The sequence below is a fragment of the Salmo salar genome, unplaced genomic scaffold (genome assembly GCF_905237065.1).
Source record: "Salmo salar unplaced genomic scaffold, Ssal_v3.1, whole genome shotgun sequence".
NCBI classification, from domain to species: domain Eukaryota; kingdom Metazoa; phylum Chordata; class Actinopteri; order Salmoniformes; family Salmonidae; genus Salmo; species Salmo salar.
Window position 1 is genome coordinate 4,800 of NW_025547515.1, and position 15,009 is coordinate 19,808.

Sequence of the window (15,009 nt, forward strand, 5' to 3'; positions counted from 1 at the left end):
CGAGGAAGAGGAAGGTGGAGCGGGGTAGAGGAAGGGGGTTGGGGGTGAGAAAGACAGTGAGAGACTTTCAGTAGGTCTCAAGTGTTGCTCTCTTACCGTCTTTCTGTTACTTTCTGTATCCCTCTCCTTAACTCCTCTTTCCTCTCTCCACCTCCCCAGGTTGTCCGGTGCAGGTGGAGAGGAGGGGTCTGGAGTCTCACCTGTTGGAGTGTGAGTTCCGCAGCAGGGTGTGTCCTAGCGGCTGTGGCCACACCCTCCCTCTGTAGACCAATCACAGCACAACTGTGTTGCGGTGCTACGAACAGAATTGGAGCTGCTCAGGTTTGTGTGTTTGAGGTGATGGATTGAGATATATTGAGATACAAGTCCTTGACAAAGCTGTGCCAATATTTACAATATTCTAGAACCTCAAGGGCGACGTCATTGCTTTTATACAATGGATATTGTGATTTATTGTGACACGTGTGTTTGTGTGTGTCGCAGGGCAGAGATGTGGGGTAAGGTGGAGGAGGTGAGGCGTGAGATGGAGTCGAGGCTGGACTCTCAGAGGAGACACATGGTGCAGAAAGAGTCTCTGCTGAAGAGCGAGGTGGAGGACCTCAAGGTGACACACACTTATATGTACTTACCTATAGGAATGTGTGTGTGTGTGTGTGTTATGACACATCCCTGTGTGTGTGTGTAGGGCCAGGTGTCGAGGGTGGTGTGTGATGTGCGGGCTCTCTTGAGGCAGAGCGCCTGCGGAGACAGGAGCTGGCAGAAGCGGAGCTAGAGAAGAGGGAGCTACTGGAGATGTTCCGGAGCCTGCAGCCGTTCAGGGGCCAGCGGAACAGAGACAAGCCAATCAGAGGACTGCATCAAGAAGACGGGACAATTAGGAGCCAGCATCAAGTAGAACACCCAACCAGGGGCCTGCTGAGGGCGGGGCCAACACAGGCTTCTACCCAATCACTACCCTCGGCTTTGCCCACTCCAGCCTTATACCCGCCTACCTCCCACAGCCAGGGAGGGGTCACGTAAGGCCCGCCCCGCAGCCTTACCCTCGACTGCATCAAGAGCAGAGAGGTCACCGTCATCTGAGGGGTCATTCCTAATGTTACTGGGTTATGTTCAGTACTGGGTTATGTTCAGTACTGGGTTATGTTCAGTACTGGGTTATGTTCAGTAGGCACAAATGAGAGAAAATGCTTTAACTTCCTCAATTCCTTCTTCATTTAACCGTCTCAAAACATTTTATCTGGTGTGGCATCTCCTGAACGCACCCTTGATGATTGGCAGATACCTGTGACATTGCTTCAACTCAAGAGAAAACCAGCCTGCTGAGATCCTAAATAAAGTCTGCTGAAACACCTCTGATCTCTGGTCCTCTTAAGGTACTATAGTCTTACTCCATCCATACTAACATACCACAGTGAGGAACACACTACTCCAGACAGCGCCTCAATCACAGAACTTTATTGAGTCTGAACAACAATGTAAAAGAACTAAAACATACAACAAATTCCACACATCATCATCAATAGAATCCCACAGAGGACACGTTTCCATGGAGATGATGTACTCATTATTCCTGATTGGTCCGTTAAGAGCCGTGATGGGCTGCAGTCATTGGTCAGGTTTGTTTACCTGGTGAAGGAGCGAACGTGTCGTCCCCCTCCCTCCTCCGCTGCCTCCCCCACCACTAAACTTCCCCCCTGGGACCCCCTCCCCCTCCTCCTCCTCCCTGACTCAGCCACGACAGGCCTGTACCCCACGACCTCGAGGGCGCGGTCCCGCGAGCCAGGCGATATGCACCTGGAAGAGAGGGAGCGAGAAGAACAAGGGGTGACCATCAGTAATTGTGCATGAAAGTATTATCTTGTATTCATGTTGTTCTCTGAATATGTGTGTGTGTGTGTGTGTGTGTGTGTGTTTATACAGTATGTGTGTGCAAACGAGCATGTGTGTGTGTACCTGCAGGCTGCTGGCGTGAGGGCAAGGGGCCGCGTGTGAAGTTGCTCTGCCCGCCCCTGGCATCACTGTATGTTCCTCTGTGGGTAACCGGTGGCAACGGACCACTCCACGACGTGCACACCTCGCCCACCTTCACGGCGGGCATTATAGTTACCTAGAAGGGAGGGGGATGGGAAGACACGGTAGTCAAAGGTTCTTTAAAAGACAACAGACCTACTTGTTAGTTTACAGCGATGTTTGTTTGTGTGTGTGTGTGTGTCAACATACCAGACAGCAGCACTCCTTTAGGCTGCGGTGGGGTGAAAAAGCGTGTCTGCTGGCTGTGGAAGGCAGCCCTGCCTCTGTTCCCAGTGAACAGGCCTCTGGTGGGGGGTTTGGGGAGCTCTTTGGGGGTCGTTTGGGGGCAACAGGCCCAGGGGAGTCCCAACGTCTTTAAACTCTGCCGCCACAAAGTCATCCACGTGCATGCTGGGAGGGCGCGGAAGTGTTCTGTTTGCGCTGGCGGAAGATGTCGTGGGGGCGACAGAGCTGTCCCCGAAGCCCCCCTACCTCGACCGCGAGGGAGCAGCCATCATGTGGGCTCTCTTAGCTGGCTCGATGTAGTCTGACTTACCACTGCAGGGAGGAAGAGGACGACACAGGCATCTTTGTTAACATGTGGGTCACATACAATCACATTATGTGCCTGAAGGTGATCAAAGTGTGTGTGTGTACCTGGTGATGAAGGTCTCGTGTTTGTGCTTGCCCAGCCTGAAGCCCTTGTTAGCTTTGGTATGACTGGGAGACAAGGGCTCAGACAGGAAGGAGCGTTCCAGCTCTGACTTCAGGTCCAACTCTGGACAACACTCCTGGGCCAGGCCTAGCAGGTCCACCTTCACCTACAGAGAGACAGAGAGGTTTACTCACACACACACAGACAGACAGAAAGAGACACACACATTCAAACAACACAGGTGTCTCACCATGTCTAGTTCAGCCTCCATGTCATCAGTGTGGAAGGGGGAGAACCACAGAGCCTTCAGCTGCTCATCCAACACCTCCGACAACACAAACACCGTCCTGCAGGAGAGAACACACACACACATACACACACACACACACAACTGAACACAAACGCAGAACACACACAGTCAGAACAGGACACACACAGCTTCGGGTCAAAACTGGGTCCATAGCATGTCAGTGGGGGCATTCAAGACAAGCCAGATTCCCCAAACAGATTTTGAGTTCATACAGGCGCATAATTAAAAAAAAGTTGATTAAAATTGCACTTTTGTTAAAGGTGCACTATGCAGAAATCGCTCTGTCATTTCCTGGTTGCTAAAATTCTAATAGTTCGCCTAATTTCAGTTTGTGTGACAAAACAGGCAGTATAGTGTAGATCTAAACCGCATTATAAACTGGGTGGTTTGAGCCCTGAATGCTGATTGGCTGACAGCCGTAGTACATCAGAAAATGACAAACACTTATTTTTACTGCTCTAATTACGTTGGTAACCAGTTTATAATAGCAATAAGGCACCACGGGGGTTTGTGATATGGCCAATATACCACGGCTAAGGGCTGTGTCCAGGCACTCCACGTCCGCGTTGCATCGTGCGTAAGAACAGCCCATAGCCGTTCTAAACTACAGGACTGTTTTGCTATCACAGACTGGAACATGTTCCGGGATTCTTCCGATGACATTGAGGAATACACCACATCAGTCACTGGCTTTATCAATAAGTGCATCGAGAACATCATCCATGCAGTAACTGTACATACATACCCCAACCAGAAGCCATGGATTACAGGCAACATTCGCACTGAGCTAAAGGGTAGAGCTGCCGCTTTCAAGGTGCGGGACTCTAACCTGGAAGCTTACAAGAAATCCCGCTATGCCCTGCGACGAACCATCAAACAGGCAAAGCGTCAATACAGGGCTAAGATTGAATCATACTACACCGGCTCCGACGCTCGTCAGATGTGGCAGGGCTTCCTAACTATTACAGACTACAAAGGGAAGCACAGCCGCGAGCTGCCCAGTGACACGAGCCTACCAGACGAGCTAAATCACTGCTATGCTCGCTTCGAGGCAAGCAACCATGAGGCATGCATGAGAGCATCAGCTGTTCCGGATGACTGTGTGATCAAGCTCTCCGTAGCCGACGTGAGTAAGACCTTTAAACAGGTCAACATACACAAGGCTGTGGGGCCATACGGATTACCAGGACGTGTGCTCCGGGCATGTGCTGACCAACTGGCAGGTGTCTTCACTGACATTTTCAACATGTCCCTGATTGGAGTCTAATACCAACATGTTTCAAGCAGACCACCATAGTCCCTGTGCCCAAGAACACAAAGGCAACCTGCCTAAATGACTACCGACCCGTAGCACTCACGTCCGTAGCCATGAAGTGCTTTGAAAGGCGGGTAATGGCTCACATCAACACCATTATCCCAGAAACCCTAGACCTACTCCAATTTGCATACCGCCAAAACAGATCCACAGATGATGCAATTTCCATTGCACTCCACACTTCCCTTTCCCACCTGGACAAAAGGAACACCTACGTGAGAATTCTATTCATTGACTACTGCTCAGCGTTCAACACCATAGTACCCTCAAAGCTCATCACTAAGCTAAGGAACCTGGGACTAAACACCTCCCTCTGAAACTGGATCCTGGACTTCCTGACGGGCCGCTCCCAGGTGGTGAGGGTAGGTAGCAACACATCCGCCACGCTGATCCTCAACACTGGAGCTCTCCAGGGGGTGCGTGCTCAGTCCCCTCCTGTACTCCCTGTTCACCCACGACTGCATGGTCAGGCACGACTCCAACACCATCATTAAGTTTGCAGACGACACAACAGTGGTAGGCCTGATCACCGACAACGACGAGACAGCCTATAGGGAGGAGGTCAGAGACCTGGCCGGGTGGTGCCAGAATAACAACCTATCCCTCAACGTAACCAAGACTAAGGAGATGATTGTGGACTACAGGAAAAGGAGGACCGAGCACGCCCCCATTCTCATCGACGGGGCTGTAGTGGAGCAGGTTGAGAGCTTCAAGTTCCTTGGTGTCCACATCAACAACAAACTAGAATGGTCCAAACACACCAAGACAGTCGTGAAGAGTGCACGACAAAGCCTATTCCCCCTCAGGAAACGAAAAAGATTTGGCATGGGTCCTGAGATCCTCTAAACGTTCTACCGCTGCAACATCGAGGGCATCCTGACCGGTTGCATCACTGCCTGGTACGGCAATTGCTCGGCCTCCGACCGCAGGGCACTTCAGAGGGTAGTGCGTACGGCCCAGTACATCACTGGGGCAAAGCTGCCTGCCATCCAGGACCTCTACACCAGGCGGTGTCAGAGGAAGGCCCTAAAAATTGTCAAAGACCCCAGCCACCCCAGTCATAGACTGTTCTCTCTACTAGAGGTTGACCGATTAATCGGAATGGCCGATTAATTAGGGCCGATTTTCAAGTTTTCATAACAATCGGTAATTGGTATTTTTGGACACCGATAGGAACGGTGGGTTAACTGCCTTGTTCAGGGGCAGAGCGACAGACTTTTACCTTGTCAGCTCGGGGATTCAATCTTGCAACCTTACGGTTAACTAGGTTTTTGGCCTGTCTAGGGAGTTTTTCCTAGGGAGTTTTTCCTAGCCACCGTGCTTCTTTCACATGCATTGCTTGCTGTTTGGGGCTTTAGGCTGGGTTTCTGTACAGCACTTTGAGATATCAGCTGATGTACGAAGGGCTATATAAATACATTTGATTTAATTTGAACTAGTCCAACGCTCTAACCAGCTGCTTTACATTGCACTCCACGAGGAGCCTGCCTGTTACGCAAATGCAGTAAGAAGCCAAGGTAAGTTGCTAGCTAGCATTAAACTTATCTTATAAAAAACAATCAATCAATCATAATCACTAGTTAACTACACATGGTTGATGATATTACTAGTTTATCTAGCCTGTCCTGCGTTGCATATAATCGATGCGGTGCGCATTCGCGAAAAAGGACTGTCATTGCTCCAACGTTTACCTAACCATAAACATCAATGTCTTAAAATCAATACACAAGTATATTTTTTAAACCTGCGTATTTAGCTAAAAGAAATGCAGGTTCGCAGGCAATATTAACCAGGTGAAATTGTGTCACTTCTCTTGCGTTCATTGCACGCAGAGTCAGGGTATATGCAACAGTTTGGGCCGCCTGGCTCGTTGCGAACTAATTTGCCAGAATTTTATGTAATTATGACATAACATTGAAGGTTGTGTAATGTAACAGGAATATTTAGACTTATGGATGCCACCCGTTAGATAAAATACGGAACGGTTCCATATTTCACTGAAAGAAAAACGTTTTGTTTTCGAGATGATAGTTTCCGGATTCAACCATATTAATGACCTAAGGCTCGTATTTCTGTGTGTTTATTATATTATAATTAAGTCTATGATTTGATAGAGCAGTCTGCCTGAGCGGTGGTAGGCACCAGCAGGCTCGTAAGCATTCATTCAAACAGCACTTTCGTGCGTTTTGCCAGCAACTCTTGCTTCAAGCATTGCGTTGTTTATGACTTCAAGCCTATCAACCCCCTGAGATTAGGCTGGTGTAACCGATGTGAAATGGCTAGCTAGTTAGCGGGGTGCGCGCTAATAGCGCTTCAAACGTCACTCGCTCTGAGACTTGGAGTAGTTGTTCCCCTAGCTCTGCATGGGTAACGCTGCTTCGAGGGTGGCTGTTGTCGATGTGTTCCTGGTTCGAGCCCAGGTAGGAGTGAGGAGAGGGACGGAAGCTATACTGGTACACTGGCAATACTAAAGTGCCTATAAGAACATCCAATAGTCAAAGGTATATGAAATACAAATCGTATAGAGAGAAGTAGTCCTATAATTCCTATAATAACTACAACCTAAAACTTCTTACCTGGGAATATTGAAGACTCATGTTAAAAGGAACCACCAGCTTTCATATGTTCTCATGTTCTGAGCAAGGCACTTAAACGTTAGCTTTCTTACATGGCACATATTGCACTTTTACTTTCTTCTCCAACACTTTGTTTTTGCATTATTTAAACCAAATTGAACATGTTTCATTATTTGAGGCTAAATTGATTTTGATGTATTATATTAAGTTAAAATAAGTGTTCATTCAGTATTGTTGTAATTGTCATTATTACAAATAAAATAAAAAAATATATATATATATATATATATATATATATATATATATATATATATATATATATATATATATATATAAAATCGGCCGATTAATCGGCATCGGATTTTGGGGGTCCTCCAATAATCGGTATCGGCGTTGAAAAATCATTAATCGGTCTACCTCTACTCTCTACTACCGCATGGCAAGTGGTACCGGAATGCCAAGTCTAGGACAAAAAGGCTTCTCAACAGTTTTTACCCCCAAGCCATAAGACTCCTGAACAGGTAACCAAATGGTTACCCGGACTAATTGCATTGTGTGCCCCCCCCTCTTTTACGCTGCTGCTACTCTCTGTTTATCTTATATGCATAGTCACTTTAACTATACATTCATGTACATACAGTGAGGGAAAAAAGTATTTGATCCCCTGCTGATTTTGTACGTTTGCCCACTGACAAAGAAATGATCAGTCTATCATTTTAATGGTAGGTTTATTTGAACAGTGAGACACAGAATAACAACAAAAAAATTTAAAAAACGCATGTCAAAAATGTTATAAATTGATTTGCATTTTAATGAGAGAAATAAGTATTTGACCCCCTCTCAATCAGAAGGATTTCTGGCTCCCAGGTGTCTTTTATATAGCTAACGAGCTGAGATTAGGAGCACACTCTTAAAGGGAGTGCTCCTAATCTCAGTTTGTCACCTGTATAAAAGACACCTGTCCACAGAATCAATCAATCAATCAGATTCCAAACTCTCCACCATGGCCAAGACCAAAGAGCTCTCCAAGGATGTCAGGGACAAGATTGTAGACCTACACAAGGCTGGAATGGGCTACAAGACCATCACCAAGCAGCTTGGTGAGAAGGTGACAACAGTTGGTGCATTTATTCGCAAATGGAAGAAACACAAAAGAACTGTCAATCTCCCTCGGCCTGGGGCTCCATGCAAGATCTCACCTCGTGGAGTTGCAATGATCATGAGAACGGTGAGGAATCAGCCCAGAACTATACGGGAGGATCTTGTCAATAATCTCAAGGCAGCTGGGACCATAGTAACACACTACGCCGTGAAGGACTGAAATCCTGCAGCGCCCGCAAGGTCCCCCTGCTCAAGAAAGCACATATACATGCCCGTCTGAAGTTTGCCAATGAACATCTGAATGATTCAGAGGACAACTGGGTGAAAGTGTTGTGGTCAGATGAGACCAAAATGGAGCTCTTTGGCATCAACTCAACTCGCCGTGTTTGGAGGAGGAGGAATGCTGCCTATGACCCCAAGAACACCATCCCACCATCAAACATGGAGGTGGAAACATTATGCTTTGGGGGTGTTTTTCTGCTAAGGGGACAGGACAACTTCACCGCATCAAAGGGACGATTGACGGGGCCATGTACCGTCAAATCTTGGGTGAGAACCTCCTTCCCTCAGCCAGGGCATTGAAAATGGGTCGTGGATGGGTATTCCAGCATGACAATGACCCAAAACACATGGCCAAGGCAACAAAGGAGTGGCACATTAAGGTCCTGGAGTGGCCTAGCCAGTCTCCAGACCTTAATCCCATAGAAAATCTGTGGAGGGAGCTGAAGGTTCGAGTTGCCAAACGTCAGCCTCGAAACCTTAATGACTTGGAGAAGATCTGCAAAGAGGAGTGGGCCAAAATCCCTCCTGAGATGTGTGCAAACCTGGTGGCCAACTACAAGAAACGTCTGACCTCTGTGATTGCCAACAAGGGTTTTGCCACCAAGTACTAAGTCATGTATTGCAGAGGGGTCAAATACTTATTTCCCTCATTAAAATGCAAATAATTGTATACAAATTTTGACATGTGTTTTTCTGGATTTTTTGTTGTTATTCTGTATCTCACTGTTCAAATAAACCTACCATTAAAGTTATAGACTGATCATTTCTTTGTCAGTGGGCAAACGCACAAATTCAGCAGGGGATCAAATACCTTTTTCCCTCACTGTACTACCTCAATTGGCCCGACCAACCAGTGCTCCCGCACATTGGCTAACTGGGCTATCTGCATTGTGTCCCGCCACCCGCCAACCCCTCTTTTTACGCTACTGCTACTCTCTGTTCGTCATATATGCATAGTCACTTTAACCATACCTACATGTACCTACTACCTCAATAAGCCTGACTAACCAGTGTCTGTATATAGCCTTGCTACTGTTATTTTCAAATGTCTTTTAACTGTCGTTTTATTTCTTTACTTACCTACACACACACACCTTTTTTTTGCACTATTGGTTAGAACCTGTAAGTAAGCATTTCACTGTAAGGTTGTATTTGGCACATATGACAAATAAACTTTGATTTGATATTGGCCATATACCAGACCCCCTCGGGCCTTATTGCTTAAGTGAAATATATATTCCAAGACTGTTTCTGCTGTTTGAAGCTGGTGTGCAAAACCGAAAGTAAAAGACGCAAAAATGAAATTTAAGAACTGGAAGCATAAAAATAGCGCACATATAAAAGATCTACACGCGTTCAGTGAGAATGACAGATCTATAACTCACATTTCTATGTGAATTTGTTCAGCTCGCCCAAAAAGTTACATATTGCAGCTTTAACGGTATCTATTGGGCCAACAGTGTCAGTGGGCGGTACCTGTGGTTGAACTGGGCCAATAGCGTGTCAGGGTTGGGTAGAGTGGGCTCCGTCTCAGGGGGAGAAGATGTGTCCATAGTTGTCTCCAGCGTCTGTCGTAGACCAATCACATTCTCCAACAGGGTCTCCAATGAATCCTCCTCCTTGCACAGCTTCTACACACACACACCAGTTACTTCCACTACTTCCGTCAGGAGATCTGTACTTACATTTATAATCATTACTATGCACAAAGTGTTTGTGTGTACCGTGATGTGTTTCTCTAGTGTGTTTAGAGGGTGTGTGTCAGTCTCCTCCCACTGCAGCAGAGCCTTCATCTCTGAGCCAGTCAGAGCCACAGACCTTGGGGCGGGACCAGCCCGGACTCTTCCCCTCCACTCTCCTCCCCACAGCAACCCTGGGTATGAGAACAGACAGAGTGACAGAGACAGATTAATGATATACGGGCGGACCGGCCTTCACATCGGCAGATAATGGTTGACCATGTTAATAATGGTTGATCATGTTGATATGGTTTTACCAGAGGGTCAGTGTTGAGGATCTGTCGTAGGAAGTCCAGCAGAGCAGAGAGGAGTTCAGCAGAGTCTTTCCTGAAGGAGAACACCTGTCTCTTCAACAGAGCACACACACTGGCACTGTGCTTCTTCAGAGCCCTAAAAACACACATCTCTAAAGTTGAATTCGGTGTTCCACAAGGTTCAGTGCTTTAACCCCTACTATTGTCTATATACACATGCTACACTTGCATTGATCTAAACTCCTGGCAGTGAGGAGTGTGTGTGTACCCTTTGAGGTGGTAGAGTCCATAGTCATGTTCTGTGAGGAACATGAGTGTTCTGAGACAGGTGAGGAGCAGAGCGGCACTGCTCTCTCCGTTCCCCAAAACCTCCAGCAGAGAGTCGCACACTGATGAGATCATTTCCCGTCCTGGCAGGGCATTGGCCAGTTGCTCGGCCTCTGACACACACCCCTCGGCTGGGTGGGGCACCACCAGAGAGATGTCCTAACACACACACACACACACACACACACACACACACACACACACACACACACACACACACACACACACACACACACACACACACACACACACACACACACACACACACACACACACACACACACACACACACAGCAGAGTTAACCCAATGAGTCCCACCATTTACAAAAGCATTTGTAGAGTCAGAATGATTTGAGATGCTTGGCAAAAGCTGACTCTCACGTAACATGTTTCGTCTCTATGATTCTCATAAACTACACAAGAGTCGTTAGAAGGGGTTCTTCTACAGAGAAGACCATAGTAAATCCCAGGACATAGTGTCTATAACACTGAAAGGGGTTATTCTACAGAGAAGACCATAGTAAATCCCAGGACATAACACTGTAAGGGGTTCTTCTACATAGAAGACCATAGTAAATCCCAGGACATAACACTGAAAGGGGTTATTCTACAGAGAAGACCATAGTAAATCCCAGGACATAACACTGTAAGGGGTTATTCTACAGAGAAGACCATAGTAAATCCCAGGACATAACACTGTAAGGGGTTCTTCTACATAGAAGACCATAGTAAATCCCAGGACATAGTGTCTATAACACTGTAAGGGGTTCTTCTACATAGAAGACCATAGTAAATCCCAGGACATAGTGTCTATAACACTGTAAGGGGTTATTCTACAGAGAAGACCATAGTAAATCCCAGGACATAGTGTCTATAACACTGTAAGGGGTTCTTCTACATAGAAGACCATAGTAAATCCCAGGACATAACACTGTAAGGGGTTATTCTACATAGAAGACCATAGTAAATCCCAGGACATAGTGTCTATAACACTGTAAGGGGTTCTTCTACAGAGAAGACCATAGTAAATCCCAGGACATAGTGTCTATAACACTGTAAGGGCTCTTCTACATAGAAGACCATAGTAAATCCCAGGACATAACACTGTAAGGGGTTCTTCTACATAGAAGACCATAGTAAATCCCAGGACATAGTGTCTATAACACTGAAAGGGGTTATTCTACAGAGAAGACCATAGTAAATCCCAGGACATAACACTGTAAGGGGTTATTCTACAGAGAAGACCATAGTAAATCCCAGGACATAGTGTCTATAACACTGTAAGGGGTTCTTCTACATAGAAGACCATAGTAAATCCCAGGACATAGTGTCTATAACACTGAAAGGGGTTATTCTACAGAGAAGACCATAGTAAATCCCAGGACATAACACTGTAAGGGGTTATTCTACAGAGAAGACCATAGTAAATCCCAGGACATAACACTGTAAGGGGTTCTTCTACATAGAAGACCATAGTAAATCCCAGGACATAGTGTCTATAACACTGTAAGGGGTTATTCTACAGAGAAGACCATAGTAAATCCCAGGACATAACACTAAGGGGTTATTCTACATAGAAGACCATAGTAAATCCCAGGACATAACACTGTAAGGGGTTATTCTACAGAGAAGACCATAGTAAATCCCAGGACATAGTGTCTATAACACTGTAAGGGGTTCTTCTACATAGAAGACCATAGTAAATCCCAGGACATAGTGTCTATAACACTGTAAGGGGTTCTTCTACAGAGAAGACCATAGTAAATCCCAGGACATAGTGTCTATAACACTGTAAGGGGTTCTTCTACATAGAAGACCATAGTAAATCCCAGGACATAGTGTCTATAACACTGTAAGGGGTTCTTCTACAGAGAAGACCATAGTAAATCCCAGGACATAACACTAAGGGGTTATTCTACATAGAAGACCATAGTAAATCCCAGGACAGTGTCTATAATACTGTAAGGGGTTCTTCTACATAGAAGACCATAGTAAATCCCAGGACATAGTGTCTATAACACTGTAAGGGGGTCTTCTACATAGAAGACCATAGTAAATCCCAGGACATAGTGTCTATAACACTGTAAGGGGTTCTTCTACATAGAAGACCATAGTAAATCCCAGGACATAGTGTCTATAACACTGTAAGGGGTTCTTCTACATAGAAGACCATAGTAAATCCCAGGACATAGTGTCTATAACACTGTAAGGGGTTCTTCTACAGAGAAGACCATAGTAAATCCCAGGACATAACACTAAGGGGTTATTCTACATTGAAGACCATAGTAAATCCCAGGACATAACACTGTAAGGGGTTATTCTACAGAGAAGACCATAGTAAATCCCAGGACATAGTGTCTATAACACTGTAAGGGGTTCTTCTACATAGAAGACCATAGTAAATCCCAGGACATAGTGTCTATAACACTGTAAGGGGTTCTTCTACATAGAAGACCATAGTAAATCCCAGGACATAGTGTCTATAACACTGTAAGGGGTTCTTCTACAGAGAAGACCATAGTAAATCCCAGGACATAACACTAAGGGGTTATTCTACATAGAAGACCATAGTAAATCCCAGGACATAGTGTCTATAACACTGTAAGGGGTTCTTCTACCTAGAAGACCATAGTAAATCCCAGGACATAGTGTCTATAACACTGTAAGGGGTTCTTCTACCTAGAAGACCATAGTAAATCCCAGGACATAGTGTCTATAACACTGTAAGGGGTTCTTCTACATAGAAGACCATAGTAAATCCCAGGACATAGTGTCTATAACACTGTAAGGGGGTCTTCTACATAGAAGACCATAGTAAATCCCAGGACATAACACTAAGGGGTTATTCTACAGAGAAGACCATAGTAAATCCCAGGACATAGTGTCTATAACACTGTAAGGGGTTATTCTACATAGAAGACCATAGTAAATCCCAGGACATAGTGTCTATAACACTGTAAGGGGTTCTTCTACCTAGAAGACCATAGTAAATCCCAGGACATAACACTGTAAGGGGTTCTTCTACATAGAAGACCATAGTAAATCCCAGGACATAACACTGTAAGGGGTTCTTCTACATAGAAGACCATAGTAAATCCCAGGACATAACACTGTAAGGGGTTCTTCTACAGAGAAGACCATAGTAAATCCCAGGACATAGTGTCTATAACACTGTAAGGGGTTCTTCTACAGAGAAGACCATAGTAAATCCCAGGACATAACACTGTAAGGGGTTATTCTACATAGAAGACCATAGTAAATCCCAGGACATAGTGTCTATAACACTGTAAGGGGTTCTTCTACATAGAAGACCATAGTAAATCCCAGGACATAGTGTCTATAACACTGTAAGGGGTTCTTCTACAGAGAAGACCATAGTAAATCCCAGGACATAGTGTCTATAACACTGTAAGGGGTTCTTCTACATAGAAGACCATAGTAAATCCCAGGACATAGTGTCTATAACACTGTAAGGGGTTCTTCTACATAGAAGACCATAGTAAATCCCAGGACATAGTGTCTATAACACTGTAAGGGGTTCTTCTACATAGAAGACCATAGTAAATCCCAGGACATAACACTGTAAGGGGTCTTCTACAGAGAAGACCATAGTAAATCCCAGGACATAACACTGTAAGGGGTCTTCTACATAGAAGACCATAGTAAATCCCAGGACATAGTGTCTATAACACTGTAAGGGGTTCTTCTACATAGAAGACCATAGTAAATCCCAGGACATAGTGTCTATAACACTGTAAGGGGTTCTTCTACCTAGAAGACCATAGTAAATCCCAGGACATAGTGTCTATAACACTGTAAGGGGTTCTTCTACCTAGAAGACCATAGTAAATCCCAGGACATAACACTGTAAGGGGTCTTCTACATAGAAGACCATAGTAAATCCCAGGACATAACACTGTAAGGGGTCTTCTACATAGAAGACCATAGTAAATCCCAGGACATAGTGTCTATAACACTGTAAGGGGTCTTCTACATAGAAGACCATAGTAAATCCCAGGACATAACACTGTAAGGGGTCTTCTACATAGAAGACCATAGTAAATCCCAGGACATAGTGTCTATAACACTGTAAGGGGTTCTTCTACATAGAAGACCATAGTAAATCCCAGGACATAGTGTCTATAATACTGTAAGGGGTTATTCTACATAGAAGACCATAGTAAATCCCAGGACATAGTGTCTATAACACTGTAAGGGGTTATTCTACAGAGAAGACCATAGTAAATCCCAGGACATAGTGTCTATAACACTGTAAGGGGTTATTCTACATAGAAGACCATAGTAAATCCCAGGACATAGTGTCTATAACACTGTAAGGGGTTCTTCTACATAGAAGACCATAGTAAATCCCAGGACATAGTGTCTATAACACTGTAAGGGGTTCTTCTACCTAGAAGACCATAGTAAATCCCAGGACAT

At 45.2% G+C, this 15,009-nt stretch overlaps 1 protein-coding gene and 1 long non-coding RNA gene across 2 annotated transcripts in view; one reads left to right on the forward strand and one right to left on the reverse strand.

Annotated features, from left to right (window-relative positions):
* Positions 1-258: 258 nt before the first annotated feature.
* On the forward strand, positions 259-727 carry LOC123731943 (uncharacterized). The gene is made up of 3 exons (XR_006762932.1): positions 259-321; positions 484-604; positions 686-727. It is a non-coding gene; the product is annotated as an uncharacterized lncRNA (long non-coding RNA).
* A 954-nt stretch (positions 728-1,681) lies between these two features.
* Positions 1,682-15,009, reverse strand: part of LOC106606143 (protein virilizer homolog) — a gene marked incomplete at its 5' end in the record, with an annotated part of 30,573 nt that continues 17,245 nt past the window's right edge. Inside the window, 14 exon segments of the mRNA XM_045711317.1 lie at positions 1,682-1,794; positions 1,954-2,068; positions 2,070-2,107; positions 2,221-2,324; positions 2,326-2,432; positions 2,434-2,487; positions 2,490-2,568; positions 2,668-2,831; positions 2,916-3,012; positions 9,726-9,880; positions 9,974-10,098; positions 10,101-10,122; positions 10,246-10,378; positions 10,511-10,728. Of these exon segments, the coding sequence (XP_045567273.1) occupies positions 1,682-1,794; positions 1,954-2,068; positions 2,070-2,107; positions 2,221-2,324; positions 2,326-2,432; positions 2,434-2,487; positions 2,490-2,568; positions 2,668-2,831; positions 2,916-3,012; positions 9,726-9,880; positions 9,974-10,098; positions 10,101-10,122; positions 10,246-10,378; positions 10,511-10,728 (1,524 nt within the window).